The 15,546-nt window shown below is 42.6% G+C and overlaps 1 protein-coding gene across 4 annotated transcripts in view; it reads left to right on the forward strand.

Annotated features, from left to right (window-relative positions):
* FLNB (filamin B) overlaps positions 1–14,996 on the forward strand; it is an 83,146-nt gene extending 68,150 nt beyond the window's left edge. For all 4 annotated transcript variants that reach the window (XM_028719137.2, XM_028719138.2, XM_028719139.2 and 1 more), the window contains 13 exons: positions 504–677; positions 1,150–1,308; positions 1,945–2,148; positions 2,571–2,723; positions 3,409–3,531; positions 6,106–6,372; positions 6,606–6,743; positions 6,836–6,951; positions 9,415–9,547; positions 10,831–11,007; positions 11,956–12,174; positions 12,375–12,578; positions 13,346–14,996. In XM_028719137.2, the coding sequence (XP_028574970.2) occupies positions 504–677; positions 1,150–1,308; positions 1,945–2,148; positions 2,571–2,723; positions 3,409–3,531; positions 6,106–6,372; positions 6,606–6,743; positions 6,836–6,951; positions 9,415–9,547; positions 10,831–11,007; positions 11,956–12,174; positions 12,375–12,578; positions 13,346–13,533 (2,255 nt within the window). In that variant the 3' untranslated portion in view covers positions 13,534–14,996. The remainder of the gene's footprint in view (positions 1–503; positions 678–1,149; positions 1,309–1,944; positions 2,149–2,570; positions 2,724–3,408; positions 3,532–6,105; positions 6,373–6,605; positions 6,744–6,835; positions 6,952–9,414; positions 9,548–10,830; positions 11,008–11,955; positions 12,175–12,374; positions 12,579–13,345) is intronic.
* The last annotated feature ends 550 nt before the right edge of the window (positions 14,997–15,546 follow it).

Consider the following 15,546-nt stretch of genomic DNA (forward strand, 5'->3'; position numbering starts at 1 on the left):
TCTAACATTATGGTGACCCTTAATGATGGGTTAGGCTGAGAGCTACAGAAAGCCACGAAGTGAGCTTTGTGGCTGAGCTTGGATGTGTACCTGCAAGTCCAAATACGATTCTGGACATTGAACCCTTCCTTCTTTAGGAGAAAGGTAGATTTTTCTGCATAGAGCCATAGAGTTGGGACATAGGGTCTTCATGCCCTTGTAGTCCAACCCCTTGTTTGCAGCAGGAAATTCAGAGCTGATTACAGTCAGTTTGACAGAGACTTAATTCCCTTAATTCAAAATTGCTTGCTTTCACTCCCAATAAAACATTTTTGAAGATCACTTGAATATGACAAATGAGATCTTCAGAGGGCTAGCCATGATGCTCAATCCAGGCAGGGCCCCTCCACATCTGGAACTGAAACTTGGTTCTTAATTGAAGTTCACTGGTTTTTATTTCGGACCATGTCTTGAAAAATGTAAGTTTGAGAATTCTTGTGGCACTTTTTTCTCCAATGTGACAGGTGGCTTGGACCTAGCAATTGAAGGTCCCTCCAAGGCTGAGATCAGTTGTATTGATAACAAGGATGGCACTTGCACCGTGACTTACTTGCCAACTCTTCCAGGAAACTACAGTATATTAGTCAAATACAATGATAAACACATCCCAGGAAGCCCATTCACTGCCAAAATCACAGGTACGAGGAGCACTTGAAACGGTTATGATGGGCCTAAAAGCTTTGTGTTTGCAATCCGTTGCATTTAGTATAAATGTACATAAAGAAAATTCTTGCCTTCAACACTCATACTCTGTGTAGACTGCAAACGGAGAACTGACAACTTGTTTTTAACCATGTGATGAAGTCATGTTGTGTTTAGCTGGCTTTTGCCCAGTAATTTAGTATGAACTGCAGAAACAAAAGGTTCCCTGCAATAACTTCTGAGCTGCCAAGTGTTGTCCAGTTACTGTCCACTAGAGTCCTGGTTTCATGGAGCATAAATTTGCATTTGTAAGCAGCATACATGTCTTCTGATTCTCATCGATGCTTTCTTTGTAAATTTAAGTGGAAAGGCATTTGGATGGTTTGCCCAGAATGTTAAGATCCAGTAATGTTAATATCTAGTGGTGTTTTAATCCAAAGTCCTAATGGGAAATTTTCCTTCTTAAAGATGACAATAGGAAGCAATCTCAAGTTAAACTGGGCTCTGCTGCTGACTTCCTGTTAGACATTAATGAGACTGATCTTAGCCTCTTGACAGCCAGTATTAAAGCCCCATCTGGCCGAGATGAACCTTGTCTTCTGAAAAGGCTACCCAATAACCACATTGGTAAGTCTTAATCATCTTCTAGGGAGGCTGCTGTATTGGTTGTGTGGTGCTGGCAGGGTGGTCTTGGGGAAGCTTGTGAGCCTGCGCCACAATTGGAATCAAATAATACTTTTAATTTGTGGCTAGAGTGGGATTTTGATGCCACAAATAATATTTAATGCCAGCTATCTTCCAGGGACGTGGGTGGCACTGTGGGTAAAACCACAGAGCCTAGGGCTTGCTGATCAGAAGGTTGGCGGTTCGAATCCCCTCGACGGGGTGAGCTCCCATTGCTCGGTCCCAGCTCCTGCCAACCTAGCAGTTCGAAAGCACGTCAAAGTGCAAGTAGATAAATAGGTACCACTCCGGCGGGAAGGTAAACAGTGTTTCTGTGCTCTGCTCTGGTTCGCCAGAAGCAGCTTAGTCATGCTGGCCACATGACCCGGAAGCTGTACGCCGGCTCCCTCGGCCAATAAAGCGAGATGAGCGCCGCAACCCAGAGTCGGCCACGACTGGACCTAATGGTCAGGGGTCCCTTTACCTTTACCTATCTTCCAGTTCTGTATTGTGATTTGATAGTGGGTGTGGAGGGAGGGGGGCAAAAAGTTAAAGTGGGAAGTTACAAATTTGTCTCGCTGCTAACCTCTTGTCTGGCAGGTATCTCATTCATTCCACGGGAGGTGGGAGAGCACCTGGTCAGTATTATGAAGAATGGGAGCCATGTCCCCAACAGTCCGGTGTCCATTATGGTGGTCCAGTCTGAGATTGGTGATGCGAGCAGAGCAAGGGTTTCTGGACGTGGCTTGGTGGAAGGACGCACGTTTGAAATGTGTGACTTCATTGTAGATACAAGAGATGCAGGTCAGTACTGGGATTCCTGGGCTGCCAGAGAGTATCTAAGGGATGCATGTGGGCTGCGGGTTGCCCACCTGTGATGTGGTTGATCTGCTGTTGTTGTTCTGAGTCGCAGTTGTCCGATCATCACAGCAACTGAGCAGAGCAAAATTGCCTCTGACTTGTAAATTGTGGTTGCCATGATGTAGAACAGGTTTGGATGCTCTGTCAGTCTGCTAATTTATATAGGTTAAAACTCACAGCTCTATACCACAAGCAGCATATCAAGCAAAATCCCATATGTGACCATGAGCTGAAACAGCAGGCTCACTTGGAATGGTTAATATACAATGACTGCAATCCATAAAGCCGTCCATCAGGATTTAGGCAGTGCTCATTGGAGCTCTTCACAACCGCTTGCACTCATCCCAGCTGCTTTTTTCCCCTAGGTTATGGTGGGATATCACTGGCAGTTGAAGGACCTAGCAAAGTAGATATCCAGACAGAAGATCTAGAGGATGGAACTTGCAGAGTTTCGTACTTTCCAACTGTACCTGGTGTCTACATAGTATCTACTAAGTTTGCTGATGAGCACATCCCAGGTAAGAGAAAAGAAGCCTACGCAAGCGAGCCATTGCTGGTCCACTTCCCCATCAGCGCTGACCTCTTGTAATAAGTGCAGAGTCTATAGGACACTAGGCTTCCCACCAGGGCCTTCATGTTCTGAAAATGCCTGAAGAAGCTTGACTGCTAAATTTTGGAAGGCAGGATAATAAACCTCTTGCGCACCTTGAAGGTGCTTTTGTTTGAGGGGTTGTCTCCTGCTGCAGTGTAACACTTACCTCTTTGTTACTCAAACTAGAATATTGGTTTGGTACAGGTGACTGTCAGCGGGGTTGCATTCTAGGGTGTAGCTTGCAAAGCCAAAATCACGTATGGTCAAAATACATTGGGGGCGTAGGTGGGTGGGATTGCCAAAGCCTTTTTTCCCCTGCCCCGCCTTTAATTTATTTAAAATTTGCAAAGCATGTAAAGCTGAATGTGTGTAAATAGCAAGTTAATCTGTGTAGGAAGATGGGGCTTCCTTGATGGTCATCGCTGATAAGTCTCATGCTTAATGTGCTTAGTTAACAATGCGGTGGTCCAGCCTTCCTCAGTGGTAAAGAATTCTAAGATGGTAGTGGAAATAACTATTAGTAGACGATATGTTACTTTATTGCCTGTGGAAGTCTTTATGCTTCCTGTACTGATAGATGGAACTCAATGTTTTGTCTCTACTAACTACAGGGAGCCCATTTACTGTGAAAATCAGTGGTGAAGGAAGGGTGAAGGAAAGCATTACACGTACTCGGCGGGCTCCTTCTGTGGCCACGGTTGGAAGCTTGTGTGATCTTAACTTAAAAATTCCAGGTAAGTTAGTTCTACTAATGCATTTACTGTTTTGGAAACCATAAACCAATAAGTCATTGAATCTTCTGGGCATTCTTTGCAATCAGATTTAAAAATGGAATGTTATCCAAATACTTCTAGAGATCAGGGAAGGCATTCTTATTTAGATCGGGGCTTTGCATGGTAGGACTCACACCCATTTCTTCCTAGGCCCCATGAAGCGGCAGTGGCATTTAAATTTTGCTTTCCAGCACATCACCCACTGACTCAGTTCTAATAACAAGTGACCTGGTTCACATGTAATGCTAAGCCAAACCTGGGCTTAAGGTGAATGCACAGGCTATTCAAAATGATATCATTATTTTTGCCTCTTAGACCTTCCTCCTGCTGCTATTCTACCTGAGTCTAAGCCACAATTTGACTTAGCACATGGCTGAACCCAGATTTGTTTTATTAACCAAGGTTTTTTCCTGGTTTCACAGTTTATGGTTTGTCTAGAGGAAACAAACCATGAACTTGAGTTTGGGCTACATGTTGAGCCAAACCATGGCTTAACTCAATGTAGCATAGCAGTACTGGATGAAGAACAATATGCCCAAAATTTCTGTTCTGGGAATTCATGCTATGTGTGAAGTACGGGTGTTAGGATGATCTCAGAAGGTTGTACTTGAGTCACTGTAATGCTTGAGTTACCTTCAGCCGTGTTTTTGGAAGGGTAGGAGCGCAGTTGCTGCTATAGAGATCTGTATCGTGTGGATCTAACTGGGGGAGACACATAAAATAATTGGCTGGTTAAAGAATAAATGCTATCTTGCTCATAGAATGCACTAATATACAGAATATATTCAGCATGCCGCTTCAGTTTAATACATATTCTGACGTCTGTTTCTATCTCTTTCTCTGCTGCTCTAATCAATCTTGGTCTTCCTGTCTTCTCTTCCTTTCTTTCCCCCATTGCCTTCTCATAGTTACATGGTTCCAAATGGCTATATGTCTGGAGAGATTGTCCCGTGTTTCACACCAGTTCATTCCCACTTTCCTGTGTGTTGAGCAGAAGGAAAACTGCCAGACTCAATTGAGGGAATCTTGGTGTCCTAGTTTCACAAAAAAATCAGCCAACATCAGACAACAATGTTTCCAATCAGTCCTTCTATGGGATCTACAGATGTATTACATACCTGGCTCCTTAGGGGTAGTGGGTACGTTGTAGTACTGAGGTTGTTCTATAACTGCATTACATACTTCAATAAAATTTGCTTTAAGGCGCAATGCATGGCAAGTAAGCAGCAAAAGTATTTGTTACGAAGACCTGTAACAAACCCTCAGTCAGTAATGGAGCTTGTGGCCCTCCAGATATTGTTGAATTCCAATTCCTATCAGTTCTCAGAATGGGTGATGTTCACTGCACTAAACCCAACTCTGTTCCCAAATAAAATTAGTTTCTTTCTTGCTTCCTTTCTCCTTTCCTTTCCTTTCCTTTCCTTTCTAAGAACTTCAAAGAATCTTAAGCACAACCCCTCCTGGACATATTTGTCTGTAACTTGGTAGATTTGATCTGCTCTGTTGTGGGGGGAGTCTATTATGCCTGCAAATTCCATCCTCTTCTGTCAACAGGAAAAGGTCGTTGTTTTTTTTTTAAACTTCCCAGTAGTTATTGGTGTGGGGGATGAAGTGGACTTAAGTTGGGTGATTCAATTCTTGATTCATTTGACAAGTGCTTCAGAAAGAGGCAGACTGCTTTCTGAATTGTGCACTTGCTGTATACATTGATCAAGTAAACATTCAAAAAAGCGGGGAGTGGGCTCAAATTTAACTCATCCCCACACTTGAATGCCTGTGACTCGGTGTGAGTGCAGTTGAGGCTCTATCCCAATTCCATATTTTGCAAGAAAAGGGAGCTGCTTAATATGCTTAAATCTTTTGAAGTATTCTCTTTTAATTTCATTTGAGATTCTATAGCTTCAAAAATGAATGGTGGGAGCTCAAAGAACAATGTATTGATTTCTCATTACCAGCTGCAAGCTCTCTTAACTCTGCTTTCTGCAGTCAATGGAGACACCGTGACTTGCTTGTCAAGGGTGGTGGGTGACAAAATAATTGGATTTGTGAAGATTCTTGGTTTTTGAGCTGAACTGATAAGTATGTGCTCGTCCCTTATATATATCTGACACTCTGCATGCACAGGTGAATGCTTGGTATGCACTCACTTAATTGTCAGTTATGACTTGCTGGTTGCAGTTCTGGGAAGTTGAGTTCCATCAGGTTCCCAGCAAATGTCTGCAGGTAAAAGTGTTTTGGTGTATGATCTGTAGATGAATGTGCACTCAAGGGCCACTTTGCATGTAATGTTTGAGGGCATTTCAAACATGTGAAAGCAGCTGCCTTTGGAACTTCCAATAGATCCCAAGAACCTCAGTTGTATAGTCAACTAAACTTGGTGACTGGGTTTCCTATGGGGAAGGTTTCAAAACAACTGAAATACCGGGGAGCTCTGCCCTTGTACACTGGGCATTGTGTGACAGAGTAAGATGTTTAGAAACCGAATCTACCTGCTCCCCATTAATGGTCAGCTCCTTTCCCTTTTTTTTTTTTAAGAAATCGACATTGGTGACATGTCAGCTCGGGTCACTAGCCCATCTGGGAGAATGACAGATGCAGAAATAGTAGAGCATGATAAAAACACGTACTGTGTCCGCTTTGTACCACAAGAAATGGGGGTCCATAATGTGGATGTGAAATACAGAGGACAGCATGTGCCGGGCAGTCCATTCCAGTTTACCGTTGGGCCGCTTGGTGAAGGAGGGGCCAATAAGGTCCGAGCTGGCGGTCCAGGACTTGAAAGAGCAGAGGCAGGCATCCCAGGTAAGGCCTTCACTAAATTTCATCTGGATACATGGGCATGGGTCTAAGGGCCTTGCAGTGAGAGGGGACGATAGCTGTCATCTTGGAACAGGGTGCTTACACCTTGTAACACTGGAGCACATTTCTGGAAGCCTAGTGACCCTGCCTTGTGTTGCAGAGCCCCATATCACAAAGGGATTGGAGGGCCACTTGCCTGCTTCTAATTCCTGCACGGTTGTTGTTGTTGTTAACAGCTGAGTTCAGCATCTGGACAAGGGAAGCTGGAGCTGGAGGTCTTTCCATTGCAGTAGAAGGACCAAGTAAGGCAGAAATTGCTTTTGAAGACCATAAAGATGGATCGTGTGGCGTATCGTACACTGCTCAAGAGCCTGGTATGGATATCTTAAGCATTAGCAAGTTGAAATGAAGCAAAACACCACGAAAACAATTCCTCCTTGCTTAGCAAAGTTCTTATTTCTTCCAGGTAACTACGAGGTGTCCATCAAATTCAACGATGAGCATATTCCGGAAAGCCCTTACCTGGTTCCTGTGATTGCTCCTTCCGATGATGCTCGTAGGCTCACTGTTATGAGCCTTCAGGTGAGACATAAGGAAGCATCTCCCATAGCCTACCACAAGCTGATACCATCCTTGTGCTCAAGCTCCTTAAAATTATTACTTGCTCACTAGCTACACTTCTTCAGAGGAGATCCCTTGGCAAGCATGTAGGCCTTCCAAGTTAGGAAACAGCATCTGAAAAGGGGTGACTCTTTCCTAGTGCTATTCAGCTAAGGAGCAACTATGGCCTCCATTCTCCCCGCACAGTGGCACTAAGCAGTTCTATAAACCTTGCTGTTAATTTTCTCACAAGGTTTGTCTATGTGTGACAGCGTTCAGCAATGAAGCAATACTAAGCGGGGTAAGTTGGCTTGCATGATGGCATGCTGACAAGGCAGTTAGGCTAACATGCAACATTTCTGCTTGGCGTATGCTCCCAGAATGCACATGGTTGAACAAATGAGGCTCTGGGGTGAGCACAGAGCAGTAATTCACACATGTGCAGATGTTGCAAAACCACAAGCTTGTACTTTAAATGTTTCTTAAACAGCAGCCAAAGTCTGAGTGGATTCCAGACTTCTAGCTGCTTGAGTTTGTACATAGTCCTGACTTTTTCGTGGTGTGCATCTAGCAACATTTTTAAGTGACTGTCTTTAATCTAAAATAAGAAGCCTGGAAGTTTCAGATTGAGCGTCATCCAGCCCATGATGTGTAGATTTGATGCAGCTTGAGGCAGCAGTACTGGTTAAATTGCACTGCTTTTCAGAACTATGGTTTTATAGACTGACATTTGGTGTAACTTTCTAGCCAGAGCTGAACTTAAAACAAGGACGATAATTAGCTGCTGTGGTACTGATGTTTTTCTTGTGTTTCATTTAAAGACTCTTGACAGAATGTGTGGTGTCAGCTGACTTAAACCCTGAAGAGGGAAATAAAACTGATATTATTATTTTTTTGGGGGGGAGGAGTAATCTTTTTACAAAAGATGTCTTTTGGCACTCCATAAAAAACTTCCTTGGTGTATTTTGGCTGCCTGTTTCAGTTTATTTCTCTCTTGAGGATAAAACTGTTAAGTTGAAATTAAGGTAAGCTCTGCACTGAAAGCAAAAGCGCAGCATTCCAGCGACCCCCCCCCCCCCGATGGAACTTCAATTTTCCAGTGGCTGGGGGCGGGAATCACACATGCATAACACCAGGAGACTCTGGTTTTTTTGTATGTGTGGTGACCGCTACTGGGGAGCAGGTGTGCATTGATATATACTTTTGGTTCCACATTTGCTGGCATGTTAACAGAAATCTCCAAAACGTTGTATTTGTTGGCATGGGGTGAAACATGCTTTGCTTAATCAGAAATCTCCAGGCTTAATTGTCAGTGCAATATGGAAATTTGTTTTTGGCAGCATATTAATGAGTTAGCTACACAATTAGGAAAAGAGATTTCAAGTGATTTTGGGAGTATGGCAAAGCAAATTCAGCCCAGAAAACCATAAAGATTTGGGCAGCGCAAGCATTTTGTTTTAAAGCTAATGCATTTGATGATTTTGGGGCTGGCATCCTACATTTGTAGCAAAATGATGACCTTGCATACTTATAGTCAGACCAGAAAAAAGGGTGGGTAGGCAAACTTAACCAAGCCCACACTTTGGGAATGTATTGTACTGCTGTTGAGGAATATAATTAGTTGTTAATAATAAATAATAATAATAAATAATAATAATATAATTTTATTTATACCCTGCCCTCCCTGGCCAGAACCGGGATCAGGGCGGCTAACACCAATCAAAATTACAATAAAACATAATGGGGGGGCAGTTAATTAAAATACGGGTTAAAATACCATTTAAAATGCTGCCTCATTTTAGTAGTAGCCCATAAATCAAAACTATAAGGGGAGGGACACATAAGGGTCAGACTGAGTCCAAACCAAAGGCCAGGCGGAACAGCTCTGTCTTGCAGGCCCTGCGGAAAGATGTCAAGTCCCGCAGGGCTCTAGTCTCTTGTGATAGAGCGTTCCACCAAGTCGGGGCCAGTACTGAAAAGGCCCTGACCTTGCGGCTCAGGACCTCTAAAGTGTTGTTATTTGTGGACCTTAAGGTCCTCTGCGGGGCATACCAGGAGAAAAGATCACATCACTTAGTGGTATCTGGAACCCTCAGAACTAGGAAGTTAAAAATAAAAAATATTCCTAGTTTTAAGACATGAGAATACTCAGTTGAGAAGAGCATAACATATAGCAGGGTTAGGGGTGCTTGTGTCCTTGTCAGACACATTTTTGTAAATAGTGAGACTGATAACGTTTTTCCACGGCCATAACTTCTGTGATGCAATAACTTTACATTTGCAAATGTGGTACAGGGCTACCACATGTCAAATATTGGTTCTGTGTTAGACAAAATATGCAAAGCTGCTGCTATATTTCGGAGACAGTAAAGGACCGAACTGTTATATATTCCTTGCAAGCCAAATGTCAATATGTATGTGAGGATCTTACTATTGCGTTGTTAGGAGTCTGGGTTGAAGGTTAACCAGCCAGCATCCTTCGCTATAAGGCTTAACGGGGCAAAGGGCAAGATTGACGCTAAAGTGCATAGCCCAATTGGAGCTGTAGAAGAATGCCATGTTTCTGAACTGGAGCAAGGTAAGGATGTGTTGTAAACTTGGTACTCAAAACTGCTTTAAATATGTAAACAGTCAAAATGGTTGTAAGAATTAAACAGGAGGTGGCCATTTCAGTTCATGCCAGTATAGAAACATGTTCAACAGTGATTGGATGCTTATTGTACAAAGGACTGTGTTCCACAAAGGAGTTTAGTACTACTTCCTTGGTAGTACTGAACAAAATACTTCCGCATAACCCATTTTAAGGCTAATTGGCATGTGCACTTTACCACAACCCCAGTTGTTGTTTGTTTGTGCAGAGAGGAAGTCCTCCTGTGAACAGAGGTGTGCATGAGGTTGCAAGTGCTAATAGCTCAGTTGAATGGCTGCATGTGCATCTTTCTGCATAGTAGAGAGATTGCTTCACAACTTTTAGCCGAATTGTGGACCAAGGAAAAGTTATAATCCTACATAGGGCAGGTACATGTAGATCAGGCTTCCTCAGCCTCGGCCCTCCAGATGTTTTGAGACTACAGTTCCCATCATCCCTGACCACTGGTCCTGTTAGCTAGGGATCATGGGAGTTGTAGGCCAAAAACATCTTGAGGGCCGAGGTTGAGAAAGCCTGCTGTAGATATTTCAACTCTAGCTACCTGAAATGGCTCCTGTCTTTCCATCCTGCCCTATACATTTTCGTTAACTCTTTCTCCCTTCATCCTTCACTTTTGAAAATACACGGCATACCTGTAGGCTGATTCCAACAGGGTCTCATCTGATGCTGGTGCCAATTTGTTTAAATTGGCTTTACATTTTTGATAGCCATTTCTAGCTAATTTTAACCATGCAGATCTACCATTCTAGTATTCTATGTTTCCCAGACAGTTTTCAGACTAGTCACTGATTAAAAGGAACAAGCTATACTCAATTGTACTATAATTTTAATATTTGCTGTAGAATAAAGAATTGCAGTTTTCTACCAGTGCAAGTGGATAACCATTTTTCAAGGCGGACTGGTCCTGCCTTGCTTGTCAGCAGTTATAATAGACTTCTTGGAAAATAAACAACTAGCAGCACACTGGTGGTTAAAGCAACAAGAACGGATTTTAAAGTGACAGCTCCAACTCCTATGCATGTTCTCCACATGAGGATTGCATTTCAGAGGCTTTGCTTCTCCTCAGGCATGTTTCATGGGCCACCTTCCCATGGCCCAGGCATGGGAGTCATAGAAATACGGCGCAATAGTTTTAGATGCCGTGTGCTCTGCTTTTTAACATCAAGTTCTCAACCTACATTTATGATGATTTGCCTGTATATGTATTGCAGATAAATACGCTGTTCGGTTCATCCCACGTGAAAACGGCATTCATTCTATTGATGTGAAGTTCAATGGTAGTCATGTGGTAGGCAGTCCTTTTAAAGTTAGAGTCGGGGAACCAGGTCAAGCAGATAGCCCAGCTCTTGTCACCGCCTACGGGCCAGGCCTTGAGAGTGGCGTAACAGGTGAGAGGTTTCCTCTTTCTGCGTTAGAATTCTAAAAAATAGGATGGTCTTGACCCAGAGATTGCCTTTGTCTCATTAGCTAACACTCTTCTCTCCGGTGTGCACAGTTGGGCTATACCTTTAATAGGCTCAGCCAATATGTTTCAAAATGGGTGGTGGTCTCGGTTCATTTCAGTTAAACAGGGAAAAGCTAATAAAATTAACTGAAATTCAATAGATGAGTTCGATGAAATTCGACAGATGAGTACCAGTAACATACCCATTCGCCAGCGCTGATGCTTAACATTTTGGGTTGGGTCCTTGCTATTGATCAAGCCGTAATGGATTCCACACAGCCAAACATCACTTACTGATGGTCTGGCTGCACTTAGGACTCAGCTATACAACTGCAAATAAAACATTTTAAGTGTAACACTAGATGGTAATGGTGAGCCTTATGGAAAATTAAATGTATTTTAAAAAACGCTTTAAAGGAAAGCATTTTCAGAACGTTTTATATGTGTGTAGATTCCGCCTTAGAAGAAGCATTCATCAGGTCCTGTTAGCTAGGGATCATGGGAGTTGTAGGCCAAAGCATCTGGAGGGCCGCAGGTTGGGGGTACCTGCACTTGCCTGTGCAGCAGCATGGGAAAGTGTGAAATTTGTGATCACAAGGCATCAAAGAAAGGTCTGCTTTTATTAGGAGGTGGGACAAGTTTTTTCTAAATCTTTTGGAGTATTTGCTTTTTTGATGGATTAGTGGTCGTGACTCACTTTGGGTATTTCTTGAGAAAGTGGTCTTTTTTTATTATTATTAAAAAAATACACAATTTGCAATGGCAGATTGTTGCGGGATGGGAGGCTGTATCCATGACATATACTTGGCAAACAAGATTGCTGCATGAAAGTGTGACGTGACAAATGGTTAGTCTTGGAACTCATGCTTCCTATTTCTACTTTGCTTTCCAGGGTTACAGTCGGCATTTACTATAGACACCACCAAAGCAGGCCCTGGAACCCTTGCTGTTACAATTGAGGGGCCGTCAAAGGTGAAAATGGATTGTCAAGAAGCTCTGGAGGGCTACCATGTAATGTACACACCTATGGCCCCAGGGAACTACTTAATTGGAATTAAATACGGAGGGCCCAATCACATAGCCGGCAGCCCTTTCAAAGCAAAAGTGACAGGTAAGACTCATGAGCCAGTATTACCTACCTGGTTGTGTTCTCAGCGGGAGGGTGGGCGCAGAGAGATGGACTTTCCCAAGGTGGCACAGTGTCTTTGACTTGACTGGCATCTAGTTGACGGTAGCCATTGAGCTCTTTCACTTAGCAGCAGGGGTACTGCCACACTGTTTAAACTGTGCTCTGGTTATCTTGCTCTGTAGGCCAGCGGCTGGTTAGCCCAGGTGTGTCCAATGAAACATCCTCCATCATGGTGGAATCTGTGACCAGGTCAACAACGGATACCTGCTATAGTGCCATTCCCAGATCTTCATCTGATGCAAGCAGAGTGATCTCCACGGGAGCAGGGCTCTCTAGAGCTTTCGTGGGCCAGAAAAACACATTTTCTGTCGACTGCAGCAAAGCTGGTAACTTCCTTTTTAAATAAATAAATAAATAAATGTGGGTTTCTATTACTGGTCCAGTGACCAAAGACCTGAGCTTCTCCACCTTCTAAGTGTCCACTAAATCTTTAGTGCCTCTTTCGCCCCAGAGAAAAGTATTCAGTTGCCATTGGCAGTGGAATGTTGGATCTCCCACCGCTTTACAAAGCATTTAAGAGCATCTAAAGCAGGCTTTCCCAAACTTGGGTCTCACGTCTGTTTTTGGACTACAACTCCCATCTTCCCTAGCTAGCAGGTCAGGGACGATGGGATTTGTAGTCCAAAAACAGCTGGAGAGGCAAGTTTGGGAAAGCCTGATCGAAAGATGAACTTCTAAGAAAAGAACTAGAATTCTTTGTCTTGCACAGGAGTCAGCAAGGTTTACTTGATGAATTTTGCCCAGTGCTTTTTCTCTGCAGAAATACCTTGCCCTGCAAATAGCATTATCCTCCATGAGTAGCATACTATTAAAGACTACTGACCGTAATGGCTGTGTTCCACTGTGGGAGGCAGTATGTCTCTGGACCCAAGTATGGGACTCTCAAATGGGGAAAGTGCTGTGAATTCAGATTCTGCATCCCAACTTCCCATAGGCACCTGTTTGGCGGAAACAGGGCGCTGGGTTAAGTGAGCCTTTGGCTGATCTAGCAAGGCTCTTAACTTTGAGTCTGATTAGTCAAAATACTTAGTAAAGCTAGATTGGAGCTGTTTGAATTTGGGGTGTGGTAGTAACGCTCTTCATTCTGCCTTAGGTTCAAATATGTTGTTAGTTGGTGTCCATGGACCTACAACTCCTTGTGAAGAAGTATCTGTGAAACACCTTGGGAACCAACAGTACGGTGTAAAGTACGTCGTCAAGGAGAAGGGTGACTATATTCTAGCCGTGAAGTGGGGTGAAGAACACATTCCTGGAAGCCCCTTCCACGTTACAGTTCCCTAAGTTCGTATTGTTTCAAAACATTCAGCTCTGTTCAAGTGAAATCCGAACAATTCAATACTGTGAGCATTCCTGTGAGAAATAGAGTATACCTTCATGTATACAGAACACATTTTTTAATGCACCCCAACTTAAATTCTGCAACTTTTTAAAAGTGTTCTATTTGTCTTAAGCATCCCTCCTATACAAATGTAAACCAATGTACCTTTCGGATCGATATGCAATCATGTAACAAGGTCACTATCCTTTTTGTGGATTTTAGAATTTACATGTTAAACTGGAATTTGTGTTTGATAATTGGGTAGCTTAAACTACTGACTTTTGATGGACATTTTTTAGACTGGAAACTTTTTAAATTTAGCTGTAGAAAATCACTTTGGCTATTGCCAGTTAAAGTTCTTCTGTAAAGAAAATGAGGTAAAACTGGTACTTACTGTGCCTTTTGTATACTTGATTTTTTTTTTAAAAAAAGTAACATTGAAAACTCTCAAGCGTTACAGCTAAACACTAAAACACCATAACAGAAAGCTTGGCTGTTTACATTAGCAGAAAATGAAAACTGCAAGGGGTATCAAACTGTTCCTGGAAGTCTTTGCCTCTTTTGCTGTGTACAGTTACGATGCTAGCTTACTTTAACCATGATTGTTGTGATTGACAGGATGCCAAATCAGCTGATATTCTGTCACAGGTGCATTTTGCTGACACACAGTAGGGTGCAACATGCAGGAACTCAGTTTCTCCCAAGCTTGTTTCTGCACTCGGTGTAAAATTCATGCTTGTGCAACTCACACGTTGGCTATGCTAGAAAGACGTTTATCTCCAGCACACGAGGCTCTTATCTGAGTAACAAAAAGTAGCTTCTGACTTGCTCATCGTCTCCCTGATCATGATGATGTGAAAACTAGCCTAGTCAGTCAGACAATATTAAGTGTACCTCTGAATGTTTCTGCTAATGGTGCGAGTTTATTGAGCCTGTTCATGCACAAAGTGTTTATCCCCTTCATTGTTTTGGGATAAGGGAATGAGCACATGGCCGTTCCAGATTTCAAAAGACATTCCAGGTATGCAACTAATGATTACTACAAAACTCCTGTGGCTTTTAGCAGATTCTCTCTTTCTCAAAGAGCTTTAAATGTGCCTAATGGAAGAAGAGACTTGATGGAAATTTGTTCCCTCTGTTTAGAGAAAGATTTCTACTTGGTCAGCTTTATTTTTGTAGTAGTATATCAGTGCACTAAGTCTGAGCACAGCTTCTTGGAGGAGGAGCTAGAGTAACAAGACATCCCTTTTTCTTTTCTTTTTTTACTGTGCTGTGTGCCTTAATGTGAAATGCTCACTACATTGTAAACTATAAGGAAAAGCAGAATAAACTGGAATAATTGCAAGATTGTAATATTGTATCCCATAACTTATTAAAAACCATGAATGTTGGCTTCATGAAATAAAATGTGCATGTTAAAAACAAACTCAGGTGGGCTTCTAAGTAATTTTTTTGGTTTTGCCATGACTCATGTCTGTCTAAATGGACTAACTTGTATTGTACCTGCATCAAATGTCATTCCTGCTGGTGGTTTTTTTTTTTTTTTTTTGGTTTTAAAATAGGAACTGAAACCTCGAAATAGCATAAGGCAACAAAGTGCCTTACAATAGTACGGAGATCTTGAACATGGACCATAATTGGCAATGGTAAAAGCAGATGTGGTCTTTAGTTCATCATGCATGATTTTAAACACACTGGCTCCCTAGCTCTTAAGACTGTCTCTGTGGCTGAGTTAGGTATGCTCTGTCTTTTCCACAGATTTTTACACTAAATATTCTAGGTCTTGTGCTGTGAAAACAAGCTAGCCCTTGGTCAAGTATTTAGCTCTTAAGCCTCCTACTTGTTTGCATGGCTCTGCCGAAGTCTACCCCAATCCCTAAAATCATTTGGTTCTTGCCATGCCATTGAAAGGCACTCTGGAGATCTGAATTTTGGGGAGGGGGTGTAGTTCAGTGGTAGAGTATACACTTTGCATT

The sequence above is a fragment of the Podarcis muralis genome, chromosome 2 (assembly GCF_964188315.1).
Source record: "Podarcis muralis chromosome 2, rPodMur119.hap1.1, whole genome shotgun sequence".
NCBI classification, from domain to species: domain Eukaryota; kingdom Metazoa; phylum Chordata; class Lepidosauria; order Squamata; family Lacertidae; genus Podarcis; species Podarcis muralis.